Raw genomic sequence first — 17,945 nt, forward strand, 5'->3', positions numbered from 1 at the left:
AAAGAAAATGAGACCTATTCAAGCATTTCAGTTTGGAAGGTTGTCACACACTAATGGCCTATGGTCAGAATTCAGCGTATAAATCTCCCCACATTTTTGAGCTATTCAGTTGTCCAGGCTGCACATTACCAGTAAAACATGATGTCTCTACCTACACTGCGTCACTGATGACAGCAATATGCAGGTCTTAAATTGTAGTGAAGAAATGATTTTTCAGGGATGGCCTCTGGAAAAGGTACTATGAAAATCTCATCTAGTACTTATTCTACTTCAGAAGATTTTAAGCAAACAAGAAAGCCTTCCCTTCTATAATGTAAACAACTCATTTTGGGGATGAATACGATGTGCTTCTCTTAGTTTTCCTTTTTGTAAAGCATCTTCAAAGGTATTTTATAAAACCAGCAGAATTTAGCTGAAAAATGTAGGCAAGACATCAATACCAATGAGTTTTTCAAAATAATGCTTTTGTGCTTGCTGTTTTCTTAAAAGAATTTATTTAAAAAAAATAAACCAAAAACCCAAGTACCTATTTTGAAGAATTCTTGAACTAAATTTTAGTGGTTTGATTAATTCTAGTACAGTATGTTAAGTTTACAAGTTCTGCTTCATTTTAAGAAAGCAGTACCTCACTAAATGCTTTCATGAATAGACTTTCAGCCATTTTCTTCCAGTGCTGGTATAAAATCTCTCCTAAATCAAGTCCTATTAAAAGGAAGATAATTTTGACTAACCCTGTATTCAAATGTGAGAGCATTCAGACAGCAAGAGCCCTTCAGCATAATGGAAAGCCAGTTCTATCCAAGTCATAGTATGTAAGAAGGAATGATGCATGAAAAAATTGAAAGGAACAGAAAAAATGAGGTGCAAAGAGCTGCTTTATAGGACAGCCAGGCTCTGCAGGACTCTTCAAGCATAACAGGATTTGCCTTCTGAGCAAGAATCTTTGGATTACCAGACCTGAACAACTGAGTAGAGTTCATGTAGAAGAGAAAGGGGGGAAAAAAGGCCATTGGAGTATATCAGCATAAGAAGCCATGGCTAAATGCAGTTTTCCGTGGGCATCAACAAATGGGGTGCAATCAGCACGGTGATGCATTGCAGCCTGAACACATCAGTCCTCAGAACAAAGCTACTGTGCACCAACTTAACTGCTCTGACACAGCACCACCTACCACTGCCTTGTCTGTCTTTGGCATGTAAGTCACACCCAGTGCATTGCCAAAATATTATTATAAGAGCTGCTACACAAATCCACCATTCCAGCTCTTTTCCCAAGGTGTTAATTATTAGTTCAGTTTATGACAAAATTCATACCCTCTTTAGGCTTAAGTACTTTTCCAGACTCCCACAAGGACTTCTGATTTTGCAATCTTTTTCCAGTCTGTCCTGCCTTTGACTGAGATGGAGTTAATTTTCTTCTTAATCACTGTTACAGCGCTGTGATTTGGATTTGGGATGAGAACAATGCTGATAACACACTGATGTTCTAGTTATTGTCAAGCAGTATTTAGAGTCAAGGAAGAATTTTCAGCTTCTCACACATCCCACCAGCAAGCAGGCTGGGAAAGACAAAAAACTGGGGGGTACAGAGCCATGACAGCTGACCCAAACTGGCCAAAGGGATATTCCACACCACCCTGTCTCATATTCAGGATATAAATCTAGGGGGGAAAAAGCCAGCTGGAAGCCACTGCCTGGGAGAAGGCTGGGCATTGGTATGAACAACCTGAGTTTCACTTTCTCCCCTAAAAAATGTCATGTATGGTTTGGTTTTGTGGCAAGGAGCACTTACCCTGCTGCCCCTGCGGCGTTTGTGAGATGATGAACTGTGCTGGCTGCAAGTTGGTTGTTGGATGCACCAACACAAACTGTTGCAGGTTGAGATTCTGCTGCTGAAGCTGCTGCAAGTGCTGCAAATCCTTAAGGAAATGGGAAGGGGGAAAAAAAAAAAAGAAGACAAAAAATCCAGAAAAAAAAGAAAAAAAAGAGAGAAGACAAAAAAAGAAAAAAGGAAAAAGAAAAAGGAAAAAGAAAAAAGAAAAGAAAGAGCTGTGTGTTAGACATGTAAGTCAGCAATAATTCCCAATATAAGATTTCCTATCAGCCAGCTACACTCTAACATTTAGAGAATAAGTAGATGTCAAACACAGCAGAAGTCCTGCTACTGAATATCCTTTAAAATGGCAATTTGAATTTCACTTTCATTCATAAAACCAAAATTATTTACTAAATAACCCAGCAAAGTATATCCAGAGCTGTTCTGCTTTAAAAACAAAAAAACCCAATCAAATCAATCTCCCTTCCCCCATAAATTCAGGAGTTTTCAAATACATTAAACTTATCAACACAAAGATCTCTCAAACTTATTTTTTGAGGATGGAACTCTGCTACAAATCAAGCATATTAGCTGGGAGCTTTTTTTTTTTTTTTTTTGTAACAACAATCTAAAATTACCATTTGAATCAACAACAGGAGAGCAAAATATTAGATTCCTTGTTTGCACTCTGGTTGTTCAGTTCAAATTTCAGAAAGTAGCTAACTCAATTAGTAAATATATTTCATTTGTTCTGAAGCAAATTACAATAAGCTTAATAGATATGACTATAATGAAAGGTTAAAAGGAATAATCCAAAACACTGCATTATTAAAGAAACTTACTTTTATGTATTTAAACCATTCAGGACTATTAATTTTCTATAATTAAATAAGAGGTCTCAATGTAAAATGTTAATCTCTGAGAAACTGAGTTTTCAAGAAAAATGCTTCAACTTGGCATTTAGCTGGAGAATGAAAACATAGAGAACTGCTTCAAAATCGTTCCCCCTAAATAACCTTTTCCTTTTCATCTCCAAACAACAAAATATCAAGAGCAACTGAAATTTAAAAAACACTGTGAAGTCAACGAACATAACAGTGGTAATCCATGAAAACTATCTAAACACACTTATTGGATTTTTCCATCCTTCCAGGAAGAATCTATTTCAAAATACTCACCGAAGAGGTGGAAAAAAAGCCTGAATGAAATAGTTCCCACACTTGCAACCGCCCATTACACAAACCAAAGCAAGAAGACAAAAACACTCCCCCAAGGCTCTGTTTCAGGGAAATCCTTCAGGTCCCTGTTTGCAGAGAAACTGTTCAGCTGCAGCAGTGCCTGTGTGGCTGTTGGAGCTGCTCACCTTCCCACAGCCCCAAACACCTGAGTTCAGGTGAGCCAGAGGAACAAAGAGCTGCTCCCATAGCTGCTCCTTCGGCTGATGCAGGTTACTGAGCACTCCCAGAACCTGCTCAGCCAGGGGATGGGACAGGCCATTCACTGCCAGCAGTGGATTTGGAGATGGGAAGTCAAGACAGACTGACAAGGAGAACTTCTTTCTTACACAATGCTGTTATCTGTGACAATATATTGTTTTAAATCTGTTAAAACTGTAACTTGAAACTTGCAACAATCTCCTTCTGGAGATGAGGGGTGGGGAATGTCAGAAAGGAACAGAAAGGAAGACTAGGGAGAGGAAAAAATAGGGAGTCCACTGATTTATGAGACTATAGACAGGCTTTATAAGAAAACGACTACTTAACCTGCATTACACAGACACTGGTCATCAATCACTTGGGCTACTTAGCCCTGTTAAGTCAAAAGCATGCAGTGTAATAATATGGTAGACAGACACCAGATGGATTGATCAAGCAATGCTCTTTAAGAAATGGAAACTTCCATTTTATAAGACAATGGTAAAATTTGAAAAAGTGCCCATGAGCAAAAAAGTGGTTTTAAAGTCAATAGTACTGTGTGCTTTCAGAAAATTGCAGAAATAATGCAACCATTCCTATGAAATCAAGGCAAATTTCCTTCTTGAAAGAGAGCAATAATTACTCCAGTTCTACCCTGCAACTCCATGTTTCTTATTACTTTATATCCCAATATCACATTGGTCAGAACTGCTACCAAAACCTCTTACTTCTTGAGCTCATACAACATCTCCACTCATTTATTCATCGATTTTCAATGCTCAGCTGGTTGCCTCTGCAGATTGTGCTGACCCTCCAGCTCAGAGGGGGCTCATACTGGAATGGATGTGAGGACTGGATGCAGAGTTGAAAACAGAAATGGAAAGAGTTGGGCAAGCTGACTCAGGTTGTGGACACTGGGCAGAAGAAAAGGAAATAAAGAGAGGCTCCAGAATGAAAATACAGGTAGATAAGAGAAAAAAACAACCCCATAAACACCAAAGAAAGAGTTGGGAAGACACTGTGGAAGAAAAAAGTATCAATGGAAAAACAGATAGGTTAAGGACCTCTCCCAATCAAAAGCAAACAAATGAAATCACCCCAGATGACCAAGGAGATCTCCGATGATTTGAAGCACCCCCACAGGAGATGGAGTTACATGCAAGAAAGAATACAAAGAAACAGTGGCAGTGTATCTGTAAGATCAAAGGAGGAGAGCTTTTTGTTTAAGACTATAGTATTCATAACACTGGCTACCCAGCCAAGACATGACAGCTCTTATCATCAGGCTCTTACACTTTAATATGAGAAAACTGTTTTTAAATTGAGGCCTCAGGGAGAACTGATATAAGCAATCTTATTCTGTGCATCTGCCTTGGTAAATGGTATGTTGGCTAAGTCTTGTTTAAATACAGAAATATAATTCTGCAACGCAAAATGAAAATTATACCTCCAAGGCTAATCACTTCTAAATAGCCCTACCAGCCCCTCAAATGCATTTGAAAACCAACTTTATTTCCACCTTGGGAAAGTTTTTTTTATTTAGTTAATTATGCCATTACAATAAATCTCCCAACAGCAAACACACAAACAAACCTGACACTGTTTTCCTATACTGATCTTTTTTCCTCAGTGTTAAAATCTGTATGCTAGCACAAGCACATGGAAAGGGATGGAAAGACTTTTCAGGGAGACATGCATGTCTTCTGGTGCTGCCTAGTAATTTAGAAAGATCTAAACAATCCAAATCCTACCTCAGCAGAATAATCTGTCAAGTGCTATGTCTTGCTGTGAGGAAGATTTCTGTTTTTTTTAAAAAAAGATTGCCTAAATTTCTAAATTCAATGCCATTATTTCCAATTACAGCTTCAGAACAAACTTAAGCATCTGACTCATTTTGAGATTTATATCATATAAATACAGAGCATAGATCCTTAAAACAGGGAAGTTTATAAAAAACCCCAAAAGTTGACACACAACTGTTTAGTGTCATTCCAGAGCAGCACGAGCTCCTCACCAGGCTGCTGCAGCAGATACCTTACATGAACTGCAGTGCACATTAAAGAAGTCAGGCTTTTGCAATTAGTTAATTAAAATAAATATGGTAATCCCCCTGCTGCAGAGACCTGCCAGTTAATCAATTATTCAAAAACCATCAATTAAAACAAACATTCAGCTATTTGTATAATCAGCTATATATTTACAATAGCAACACAAACAAAGCCGAGCACTGCTTACAAATCCTTGCCAAGATGGATCAAAAAGCATGGTGCTATCTACCTGTGAACCTAGATGGTAGATGATTTCCATAAGTACCTCAAAATTATATCCAACACCTGCACAATTTATGCCCTGCACTTTCATCATAAGGAGCAGTTAACAAGATCCAACCAAGCTCATTTATATATCAAAATAACCTATCCTAAAAGACATTAATTGTAAAGTCAAACATTTCAGTAATTAGAAACGTCAGAAAACAAGTACAACTTTAATTTGTTCTTCATGTGGCAACTACAAGATCACATGTTATTTTTCATAGAGCCTTTAGCTCACTCTGTGCACGAATCAGACAATGCTGCCTTCAGAAATTCTTATTTGACAGCACATGCCTGATATTTTCAATTCCTCTCAAACACTTTTCTGATGATTTTCTAAGTTCTGAAGAAAAAGCCAGTACAAAACTAGTAATTGTAAAAGCTTCACACATTTTCAGAGTGAAATTTGCACTGAGGTGGGAGAGCAGGATTAGAAATGTCTCACATGCATCACCACTGGTATCCACTGCTTTGGTGGCCTGTTTGACAAACCTAGTGCCAGACAGTTCAAGGCACAGATTTTGTTAATAGGAAATTTTAGGCCACCACACTTCAGTGAAGCAGACCTTGCTATCTTAAGCTGCACACCTGGAAGAGGAGAGGCACACCTGTGGATTGCTTACATACATGTTAAAAGACTCACATCCCATCAAATGGGAACTCTGTGACAGATGCATGGAAAGAAGATGTCAGAAGCTATAACCAACAACTTTCTCAACTAGGATACTGCCCATTCTCTTCTTGAAATCTGCCTGTATTATTGCCTACAGACAGTCTAAACAAAATGGAGATATGATCTTGAGAACTACAAGTTTCTTTGAATGCTACATCCTTCAGTCATCTCTACATCATGCCAGTGAAGTGGAATCTTTAGCTAAAAAAGCTGTTATTTGGTGACGTGACTTCTCACAGTGCAACAAGAGCTTCAGTGGGAGGAATCTCATCAAAACAGCAACATCAGCCCTCGCCTTTTAAAACCAGGATGGCACCACTCTGGCCTCTCCAAGGACAGCCAGAGAGGTCAGAACTTCTAGACCAGCACCACAAAAGTTTGTCACTTCAGCTAATGAAAACCTGATAGCACAGCCAGGCTGCTGTTACTCAGCTAGTGGACCAGCACAGTAAAGGACTGAACATTTCACCACCGGACTTCACATACAATTGCAACATTTCCATTCTTGTACTAAATCAGACCTTATGTTCACTTTTTGGACACTTCATCCTGTTGAACGCAAGAGAAAATAGCCTGAACAGAAAGCATCAGTCTTAAAGAACTTGGTCATTCTATGAAGCAACAACTTTGAAGATTATATACCCCACACACTTTGCACAGCTAGACTAAGAAAACTTATTACGTACCAAGAGCTTTAATCTATGGAAAGAGGGACCTCAGCATGAGCAAGACAATGACCTACTCATAGTACTTAAGATGTCTAAGCTGCACATTTGATTATCTTGTCCACAGCTCTAAGGATTTTCCACACTGCATACACTAAGCACAGAGTTAGCGCCACTGCAATCTCCACACTGAATTAAGTCAGCACTGGAAGACCCAGGAGGTTCCTTACTGCTTCTAGTAAGCAGAACACCCACACAGAGCAGTTCTTCAGAACTGACAAGTCTTTAGTACCAGACCATGAGACTGGACAGATTCCAACACCAGACTCATTCTCCAAGTTTCTCTCCAGGCACACAGGAGTGCCTATTCTTTGTCATGGAAGCTACAGCATTAAACACCAAGCCAAAACAGCACACAAACAGGTCAAGTCAAACTGCTTCTAACAAGCACCATTTGGGTCTGACAAACATCCTTTTTGATACACAGGCATCACTTCCCATCCATGCAGGTCTCAACAAGTGCAACTTCTGTGGGCATCTTTCCATACCCTTTTTTCTCCTTTCTCACACTAACTACAAGGAGGAAAATTCAGAAAACACAGCATCTACTCAGATTCTGGTACAAACTCAGAAGCCCAGTGGAACTGAGGAGCAGCTGGCACACATTCCTCGCTAAGACTATCAAACTTCAACCTCATCATCCAACGATGCACGAGGACAGACTAACAATACTCCAGGACTCTGGCAAGTCACTGAGCGAGGAACAACAAATTTTATTCGAATGGCGCAATCAGTCAAAAACCTCTTTTGTTTTCCACCCTCTCAAGCCTCAAGGCTCACCTGTGCAATCTGTATTGGCTGAGATAGAGGGATCTGCGTCATCGGCGTCGCAGCAGAGGCCGAGATGGTGGCACCAGCAGCGCTGTGCTGCTGACTGGCTGAGTGCTGCACTGCAGCCGCCAGCAACTGGGCCTGCGCCTGTTGGAGCAATAACTGTTGCTGGGCTGGCGTCAACGTGAGCTATAAACAATTAGAAAACACAGCCATTAATAACGGGAAGAGCCACTTCAGCTACAAAGTCATTAGATAGCTCAGTACTAGTTATGGTAACCAGGCTGTCCTAGGGCTATTCCACTGACTGGCCAAGGAAGGACAGCTGGCTACTCGATCCAGTGTAGGAACCAACCTACCACAGGCCTGACACAAACCAAACTGCACCACCACCAACATTTGCACTTATTGGAACCTACAGAACCTAACTCTGCTCCTAAGTTTTCCTCACAACTCTACCAGGAGTTTCAGGGAAAAAGCAATTAAGTAGCAAGCAAAAGAAAAGAATCAGTATTGCCAGGATTTGAAAGGAAATTTACACCCAGCAGAACAGCAAGTGATTAGCCAGATGAATGTGAAGCAGGAATGCTGGCTATGGCTACTGAACAAACTGATAACGCCCCAGCTGCTTCACATTAGCATGAATCCCTGCCATATTCCATCATTTCCATTATGCCTTAAGATATAAGTAAAGAACATGAGCTCCATTTGTTTCTCTCCAAGTCTCCCCATCTGCCTTTTTTTTTTTTTTAATAGAATAGAGTTGGCAACTTTACATCCCTTCCCTTTCCCAAGCACACATTATCTCTGTGGAACAGGTGGCAGCAGTCTCTCCTTTACATGTAAATGAATCTTGATGCCCATATTTACTGCAACCCATATCTGCATAGGCCTGGAGTTTTGAATGTTTCACTACAGCAGACAATCATGAATTAAAACAAACCAGTATTTTCTGAGAATACAAAAAATAATAAAATTTGCCAGGTTTTAACAACACATCGAAACAGTCTCACTTTTAAAACTTTCAGTGCTTAACTGAAAACTAAATAGGATGTTTATTTACATAGTAACATAGGAGAAGATTTAGCAATTGAGCCTGAGATTAAGAAGTCATTTTATGCAAGTGTAGGGATGATCTAACCTAACACTTCAAATCATAAATATATTGTTGGAGCAACTGCCCTAAGCTTATTAACACGCAAACTCTCATACTGCAAAGCTGATAATGTGGAAGCAAATTCTTTAACCAGCCCATTCACAAAACTTGCTCTTTTTTGAAATGACTGAAAGCCTTTACAACAATTCAGAAACACCAGAAAGTCTAAAACAACAATGATCCCATATATACTCCCAAAGCATTGCAATTTAAAATCCCTCAAAATCAGCAGGTTAAAACAAAAGGGTTCAACAGGCTTAAGGAAAGTACTAATAGAGTTACTTAAAAAGAAATGTGTTGAAGAAGACAAAAAATTAACAATTCCCATAATTTTTGTTCTTTACCCAGCTATAAGATTCAGTCTTGTTCTCCCATGCCTCATTTTAATCTTAAAAAAAAAAATCTCTCTATGACATCAGCGACTGTCTCATTTGTAACTGTTGTCAAACCACAGGTTTTAATTTCATTGCAAGGTCAAAAGGGATACTGAGAACAGAGAGAAAGAATTCTTTGTTGCTGATGTTCGGAAGCAAATACTTAGCGACAAACCCCAAATATTACAGTCTGCTTATTTTTCTAGCAAAATATTTCCTATTGCCCCTTCTATAGAAATTTCTCCCACATTAAGGAAGTTGTGCCTTTCAATGATACCTGTGTGGGACTGCAGCATCCCTGGGTAACTCTTACCCCGGTGATCTGTCCTCCGGCCAGCATGAGCTGGGTCTGGGGTATGGCCGCCTGCACTGAAGGCTGCTGGGAAGGCTGGCTTGGCTGCTGAGAGTCCCCAGATTCTTCATTAGATTTAGACTAGTCAAAAAAAAATACAACTCTTTATAGTGTAAAACAGATGTTAATGTATGACGCTGCTATCTCAACACTGCACAATAAAAATCTTTCATCTGCATACGAAAAGCCCTTGGGTTTATTTTAAGAGTGTGTTTAAGCAATGGCTCTGTGTGCCCACCATCTCAGCTACGATTGCTGAAACACGTCTGTAGGTAATGCAGCTTAAACAAAACAAAGAGACTCTCTGGTCTCCTGTAACTCTCTGACATTATTTTCAGGTCTCACTTCATTTTACACCATGCAACTGAAGCTGACGCTACCTTTCACCATGAAGAAAGAGAAGGTTGTTAAAATTATTCATTGCCTAAAATCCTGAACAATGGAACAAGGGAAAGGAGATTGTGTTTCCATTTTCTCTGTCTCCATCCTGTACCTCTAAGTCATCAAACTGTTGGCTTATACAGAACCTTTTTGAAAAATACTCACAGGTTTCTATACCTACAAAAAGATATATTATATATACAGTGCTTTTAAATACTCATGCATTTATTTAATTGCATACTGCTTTATTCTAAAAGATTCAAGTTTATTTTGATTTATTCTTGTGGTTTGGTTGTTTATTTTTTTAAAAAGAAGAAATTGTGAAGACACGAGGGAGGAAATGCAAGTGCATGAAGAGGGGGAGAGAGTTTTATGATAATTAAAACTGGTTATGCAGAACATTACAATTCTGCATAGATTTGCATATTTTCCACCACCTGTTTTGGGGACTGCAGAGCGGGCTAATTAACATAAAGGCTCTGATTAATTCTGCCAGTCATTGAGCGATAATTACAGCACAGGACTGTAAACATTCTGCACTGGAGATACAGCCTGTTTGCCAACATCTCTCTCAGGGATGGAAGTTTACCATGGCAACCAAGGCAATTTTCTGCCTCCTTCCTCTTAGAAAGGAAGGTCACTATACCTCCTCTTCTTTCCAAATTGTTATTATGTATAAGTGGGTCCACATTCTATTGCATTTCATGTAATGCACTACCTACATTCTTTAATAACATGCAATACTGAAACCAGTTTTCAATAAAACTGCATCCCTTGCCCCTTAATATAGTTCAGAGAGGAAGCAGAATGCTAACAGATAAACTGAAGCGTTCAGCATCATAGGAAAGTTTGAAAGCTCAGCTGTCTCACGTACATTATTAAACAACAATTACTCTGACTTTGAAATCACTGTGTGTTATTTACACAAGCAGTCTGAACTAGCCACATTATATAGTTAATGCTACATTATATTCCTATATACAGTTACAAGAAGTAAGGACAAATTGCAAATACTCACTACATGTTTAAAGCAAGAAAATAAGCAGAAGAACATGAAATATTCCTGGAGTTTTAAGGTTTACATGATGCCACACCTGACTAAAACTCAGCATTACGTTATCGTCACTCCATGTTTTAAAGAACTCCAGAGCCTGAATGCTTACAAATCCTGAACCTGATTTACAGTTGTACAAGTGTTATTCCTTCAAACCTATCACTTGCAAAACCAGTCAGACTGAAACAACTGAGTAAGGTATCATAGGTTAAGAACTATCTCTACTGATGCTGTTTGGGATGAGAGAATGATGAGCAGCAGAAGGTAACTGTCTTTACCTGTACATTTAAGGACTGAGCAGCAGCCTGTAAACTTGTTCCAGCGAGCTGGACCTACAACAGTGCAAAAATGGAAATGAAATAATGTAGAATCCATAGAAAACTAATAATGTAAAAAGAACAATCTCCCCACCCGCATTCCAAAAAAATTCCCCCAAGAACAGAGCATGCTCCTCTAACACCTGAATCAGTAGAACAGGGGTTGTACCCCCGGCTGAAACAGATGTGCAAGACCTTTCATGATGTTTTTTATCTACCTCTTACTGAAGGCACCCCTGCCTAAGGATGTGGATATTACGATGGATGGAGTTGAAACAGAGCATATTGGGGTGGACAGGTCAACTAGTCCTATTCCTGCTGGAAAAGTCCAGGCTCCAGGGCAGGGAATTAAGCTCTACTCATCGTCATCCTACTCCCATTTCAGAACGGGTCTTACCCCAACACTGCACTCACCAGCTTTCTGATATGAGCAAGCACATACACAGCACAGAACCCAGAGCATGACCATTCTCTCAAATTAACCCATTCAAGTATTTGCAGCCCTCAGCCACTGAAAAGAAGATCTCAACACGGAGCACTGGAGACACTTTATAAAGGCTGTATTGATTCAGGTATACTTAAAACCTGAATTCGATGTTTGTAATTAACAGGCCCAGAGGTGGTCATGTGGGTGAGCAGCAAGGAAAAATGGATGATTCAGAAAGTGAAATTTTTGGGGTGCTTTTTCATCTCTAATGGGGAGTTCCTCTTAAGAAAAAATGCTCTCTTTTCATTTCCTGAAACCCATTTGCATCAGTCTCGCCTTGTTTCTACCAGCACTCCTAGTTATAAAGAAGGAATGCTCTGTAATTAATTAGCAACACTTTCAAAAGTCAGAGCAACAGCCTGTAGAGAATTCCATAATTCCATCTCTGGACATGTTTGAAAACCACTACTCATTTGAAAATCAGATGACACGTAAAGATACAATAAAGCAAAGCAAAATGCAGCACTCTTGCCTCTAGATGAAGGACCTCTATATGGCCCCCACACAGAAAAGTCCACATATTTTCAAGCACAGGAGAAACTGCAGTACATGAAATTAATAACTGAATATTTTGAACAGGCAACCTTGGAAGAGTCACCTTGGAAATATTTCCTACTGCTTTAGATGAAGGTACTAGACATACTAAGCATGATCTACATCAAAGTAAACACTCCTAGAAAATCCCCTCCTCATGAGAAGCAAAATACAGTTTGACACAGTCGATGGAGTCTGTGCTTTTACCATGGATTAACAGCAGAGAATAGCCTAAATAACACCACCCTGACATCCAAACGATATACTCAAAATAATACTTTCAAATTACACAAACACCACATAAAAGACTACAAATACATAATGATTGCTCAGGTACAGCCAGCACATTCCTGAAAATCTCTGTGAATGCCATTTAGGCATGCCTTTCACCAGACAGCCAGCATTTCCAAATTAGAAATGCTGAATGCTGCCTACAGCCCAGTATTTTGCATTAGTCTAGAGCAAAGCACTGTGTGTTAAGGTTGAATAACACCCCACTAACAGCAGCCTCACTAGCAGAGGACAGTTTGACAATAGATTCCCACACACCTGCAGGTGAATAAAAGAATACCTGAGATTTTCCTTTGAACCAGTTTCAAGAAATGAATCACACTTTATCAAACATGAAGTTATAAAGATCTTGACAACTGTTTAAATAAATAAATTTCCAAAGCACGATTAAAGTACTGTGCAAAACCCAATTACTGTCCTGGGTCAATCTATAGAACAAAACAAAGACTAAAACAAACACACAGAATTCTGCAGAACAGCTGCATCTGTCTCCATGTTAAACACACACTGGCAAGCCATAAAAACTAGTCAGCTTCTCTCCACATAAAGGCAGCCTACAACAGCCTATTGGTTCAGCAAATTCAAACAGTGGCACTCCCTTAGTCCTATATAAACCAATCTGCTAGGAAAATTGCAATTATGTGACAAGACGTGTGGAATGTTCCATACAATAAAACGGCAGTTCAGAGCTCTTAAAAGAGGGCATAAAAGCTTCAGTACTTCAATTATACCACAATAACTGTGCAACCTCAGACCTCAAACATTCAAGGTCATCCAATTAGGTACAGTATTTTAAAGTTTAACTTGGTGCAGAGGAAGGGAAAGAAATTAGGACATTTGTTTTCATACATCAAGTGCGAACAGATAAAAAAACTACAAAAAAATGCCCCTTATACTTCTCTTCACCTAGGGATGCCCCATTTTGCTTCAGCCTGCATCTGAAGTTCAGCTTTGATTCCCTAAACACAGTAGCAGCAGAACAGAAGGATAGTATTAGAAGTATGAATATCATCTGACAAACAGGTCACTGAAATAACTTTTTTGTAAAAAAATAAAACCTCACAAGCCATATATGCTTAGTAAGTACAATCAACTTTCTTTCTAGTTAATGTGCAAGAGTGTTTTTAACTAGACAAGTGACAGTTTTGGACCCTTGGGAGCCATTGGGCCAATACAATCCTTTCCTAAAAAATTTAAATTTTTTCTTGCCTTTCAACGTGGTATCTCTATTAAGGTTTAAAACAACAAAACAACAACAACAAAGCACCTACTCAAAACCATACCACAACATTTAGGCATTTTCAAGTCCCCAAAAATGTGATTTGTAGTTCTCCCCAAGAGGTCCCACCTTATCTTGACATGTTCTGCAGCCTACTGTAATGAAGGGAATGCCACCATTAGGACTTTTTCCCATCCACGCTCATTAACCAGGTGGTGTACCAGATTTATGTTCTAATAAATGACTCACTATCATTCACAGAAACAGAGAACATGGAACACACCAGGGCAGCTGAGTCTCCTCTGTTTGAAATGTCTCTTCTCTTACCTGATGAAGGTGCCCAAGGAAGGCCTGGGCCTGGGCTGTAGAGATTGCTCCTCCGACAGGCACAGGCTGCTTTTGAAAGTCCAGGCCATTTGTTTGCGTGCCTGGAGAAAGAGAGACATTGAAAACTATTAACTACTTCTTTTAGCAAGTGGAATAAGAATTAACACTCCAACTTTCCTGCTATTCTCTCAACATTATATGGTAAAAAAATACTCTGAGAGTAACAAGAATTGCTTTTTTTTAGTGAAAGCAGGGTGGGAAGCAGAGCCGAGGCTTCAGTAACAGAGCATTTGTCAGCTGAACAAAATCAACTTCATATTTTCTTTAGCTTCCAGCATCTATTTGTGTCCCCTGAAGATATTTAAAAGATGTGGCACTTAGGGACATGTTTTAAAGGGGGACTTGGCAGCATTAACAGTTGGGCTTGATGATCTTAAAGGTCTTCTCCAACCTAAACAGTTCTAAGACTTGTGTTTCTATGTACACTACTATCCCATCACTCTCTACACAGTTTGAGAATCAAATTGGTGCTTGCTGCTATGATTAAACTGTGTTTCCACTCTCCATGCACCTTCAATCCAATAGCTGAAGACTAACTTCAAGTTCAGGAAGTGCCAACAGCAAGGTTCATATAAAAGCCACCTTTCCTAAAAGACAGGTAAAATAGCACTTGATGAAAACAGAAGTCCCATCTATATACAGCAGTTATGGGCCACAGTTTTACTCTTTCCAGAAATGACTCCTCCACATTTCTGTTAAAGTTTGTTCGAGCTCTCATTAGATAAGATAACTGCCTTGACTTGCTTCTGCTTCTTCACTTACTCTCATGTAACTAAAACCGGGTTATTTTCCTACATTTTTGCAATCTTTTCCTAAACTGCTCGGAAGATATGAAAACCTCCCAGTTATCACAAAATAATTTGGGTGTGAGAAGAAAAGGAAAAGAAGAAAAAAACAAGTGGTGGGTTTTTTTGTGCGATTTTTTTGTTTGGTTGGTTGGTTTTTTTGTTAGTATCCACAGGAAGGGCAACTCCAAGTGTGTTGGGCTGCAGGGAATTTCTAGAACAGATGATGCAATCTTTAAAATTGCATGACTGAAATGAAGCTAAACCAGCTTTAGACTGGCATGTTTATTCATCATGACAATCAGATTTTGTTCAGTGCCCACAGGCAGGTGTGCATAGTAACTCCTACTTCAAAATTCCTTCCATCATCTACATTCTTTGCCATAAAAACCTAGGTTATCTACTGCAGAAAAGAGTCACAGTTATTGGACAACAACAGGTGGTTGCTGTTCCTTGGAAACATCTGCAAAAGCAAGCAGGCATAAACTGTGATAAGTAAAATAGACTGTCCAATACCTCACACTGCTATTTTGACCTGCAAACAGCTTACACAGGTCATAATTCCAAAGACTGGGCCACTGTTCAATTAAACACTGACATCATATCAAACTTTCTACCATTCCTGTGAAGTATACCTAAGGTGGCCCTTTGGTGGGGGTTCTGTGGTGGGAAGATTTGGTTGACTCCCAAGTTTTTAATTCTATGTTTGGGCCAAGGTTTACAAACTTAAGAGACATACATGCAGCCAAAGAGCCACAGATGTGTTAAAATTATTCCAATTTTTAAACTGCATCAAACTATTTAGTTTAATTAGTCTAAAATTCCAATTCAAAGTGAATATAGGGACTCTCACTGGTCTGAATTGCCCCTGAAGGAATGCAACTTGGTTGCCTTTCTCCAAAGAATGGTATATAAGACGGTCTGCTGGAAAGAGCCAGAAGAATCTCATCTATCTTCATTCTTTCCAGCAAACTTCAGAATTCTCTCCATGCAGAAGTACAAAGGGAATGAAAAAGGAGTTGGCTGAATATTTAAAATTATTCCTGACAAATAGCTACTATAAGTCAAAGGAAACAACCTACCACCTCCTCATTTAATCAAAGGTTTTGAATTACTTTTCAATGGTCAGGGAGTGAAAAAAATACAGATAAGAAAACCTACTGGAGGGCAAATACTCCTCATTCCAACAGGAAACTTGTGGGGGTTAAAAAAATTATCTGTTTCTGAGAGAACCAGCTGCAGGCCTCACCTTAGGTAAATAGGTGAAGCTGTTCCACTTAACTATCTTCCAAAAAGAGCCTCAAAAATCATGATACCATGTTAAAAAAGCACTGCTCTGTAAGTGTGCAGAAGAAATGTTCCAGTTAGCAGGTCTGTTGACTCTTAATATGGAAATCTGAAAAAAGCCTCCTAGGTGATAGTTTAGAACAAAGCAAGCTCCAAAACTTTGCTTAAAATCCTCATGGCTCCCAACAAACAACTTAGGCACTGAGAGAAAACAACATTTTCTTTAAATTCAGTCTTGAAAGACATCAACTCCCTCTCCCCAGGCCTCCAAAACCAAACTCAGGGCGAAAAAATCCACATCACTCCTGCTCACTCTCTGTTCTACTACTGGCATCTTAAACTCTCTCTGGTATTTGGAAGCACAATGTATCTTCCCCTCTGGATGCAGCCTTAATTTTGGAAGGAATGCTACCCTGGATGCTTGCATTTATCACAGAATGCCCATGTCTTTTGAAGAAGAGCAAGGAAAATGAATTGAGTCCAGCATATGAGAGAGCTTGCTTTTAAGGTGCTCAGTAGGATGTGGCACCACTCCCATGGGATCTAAGAAATCTGATCAGGATTTGGAAAATGGTGCTGTCAGAAGCAGGTCAGCACGCTGTAAGAACACGAAAGGACTAGTAAGCCACTTTTGCTCAAGGTCAGAGTTAAATACCAAGCCTGTGATGATTAACAGACATGGCAGATACAATCACATGTATCATGATTTTAACAGTCTGGGGTATTAATGCATTTTCCATCTTCATCCCAACTTCTCTAACTGATAGAGCTCGCCAACACCAAAAACAGTCTAAAAAGAGTGGGAATTCTCCACGTCCCATCTCTCCTTTCTTCTTGGTTCCAGCTCCATCTTGGACAGCTCCCTGTCCTGCCCCTTCTGGTAGTTCACCAGTACCGTTTGTTTTGGTCTGGCTGCTCCACCCCCAGCCAGCTATGGGATGGAATTTCACCCTTACAGTCAAGGTCCAATGTAACCCAAGCATGTTTAAATTCAGCCATGTGCTCAGCTACTTCAAAGACTGGAAAATGGTGCTGTCAGAAGCAGATCAGCACGCTGTAAGAACACAAAAGGACTAGAAAGCCACTTTTGCTCAAGGTCAGAGTTAAATACCAACCCTGTGATGATTAACAGACATGGCAGATACAATCACATGTATCATGATTTTAACAGTCTGGGGTATTAATGCATTTTCCATCTTCATCCCAACTTCTCTAACTGATAGAGCTCGCCAACACCAAAAACAGTCTAAAAAGAGTGGGAATTCTCCACGTCCCATCTCTCCTTTCTTCTTGGTTCCAGCTCCATCTTGGACAGCTCCCTGTCCTGCCCCTTCTGGTAGTTCACCAGTACCGTTTGTTTTGGTCTGGCTGCTCCACCCCCAGCCAGCTATGGGATGGAATTTCACCCTTACAGTCAAGGTCCAATGTAACCCAAGCATGTTTAAATTCAGCCATGTGCTCAGCTACTTCAAAGAGCTGGTTTGGATGAAGACTAATACAGTGCTACTCCAGGGAATGGAACAGAACAGTAGATATTGAACATGGATTATTTTTATGGCATTTTGGAATTGTACCTGCAGAGGGTAAAGGCATGACATAGCAGAGCAGG

At 39.6% G+C, this 17,945-nt stretch overlaps 1 protein-coding gene across 10 annotated transcripts in view; it reads right to left on the reverse strand.

Moving 5' to 3' along the window:
- POU2F1 (POU class 2 homeobox 1) overlaps positions 1–17,945 on the reverse strand; it is a 113,126-nt gene that overhangs the window by 31,509 nt on the left and 63,672 nt on the right. For 4 of the 10 annotated variants that reach the window (XM_039713138.1, XM_039713135.1, XM_039713139.1 and 1 more), the window contains exons 3-7: positions 14,205–14,305; positions 11,308–11,361; positions 9,520–9,675; positions 7,722–7,901; positions 1,793–1,919 (exon numbers count right to left, since the gene is read on the reverse strand). In XM_039713138.1, the coding sequence (XP_039569072.1) occupies positions 1,793–1,919; positions 7,722–7,901; positions 9,520–9,675; positions 11,308–11,361; positions 14,205–14,305 (618 nt within the window). The remainder of the gene's footprint in view (positions 1–1,792; positions 1,920–7,721; positions 7,902–9,519; positions 9,676–11,307; positions 11,362–14,204; positions 14,306–17,945) is intronic. The other 6 variants (XM_039713134.1, XM_039713136.1, XM_039713133.1 and 3 more) reach the window with 6 other exon arrangements.

Source organism: Passer montanus, unplaced genomic scaffold (assembly GCF_014805655.1).
Source record: "Passer montanus isolate IOZ18808 unplaced genomic scaffold, ASM1480565v1 scaffold28, whole genome shotgun sequence".
NCBI classification, from domain to species: Eukaryota; Metazoa; Chordata; class Aves; order Passeriformes; family Passeridae; genus Passer; species Passer montanus.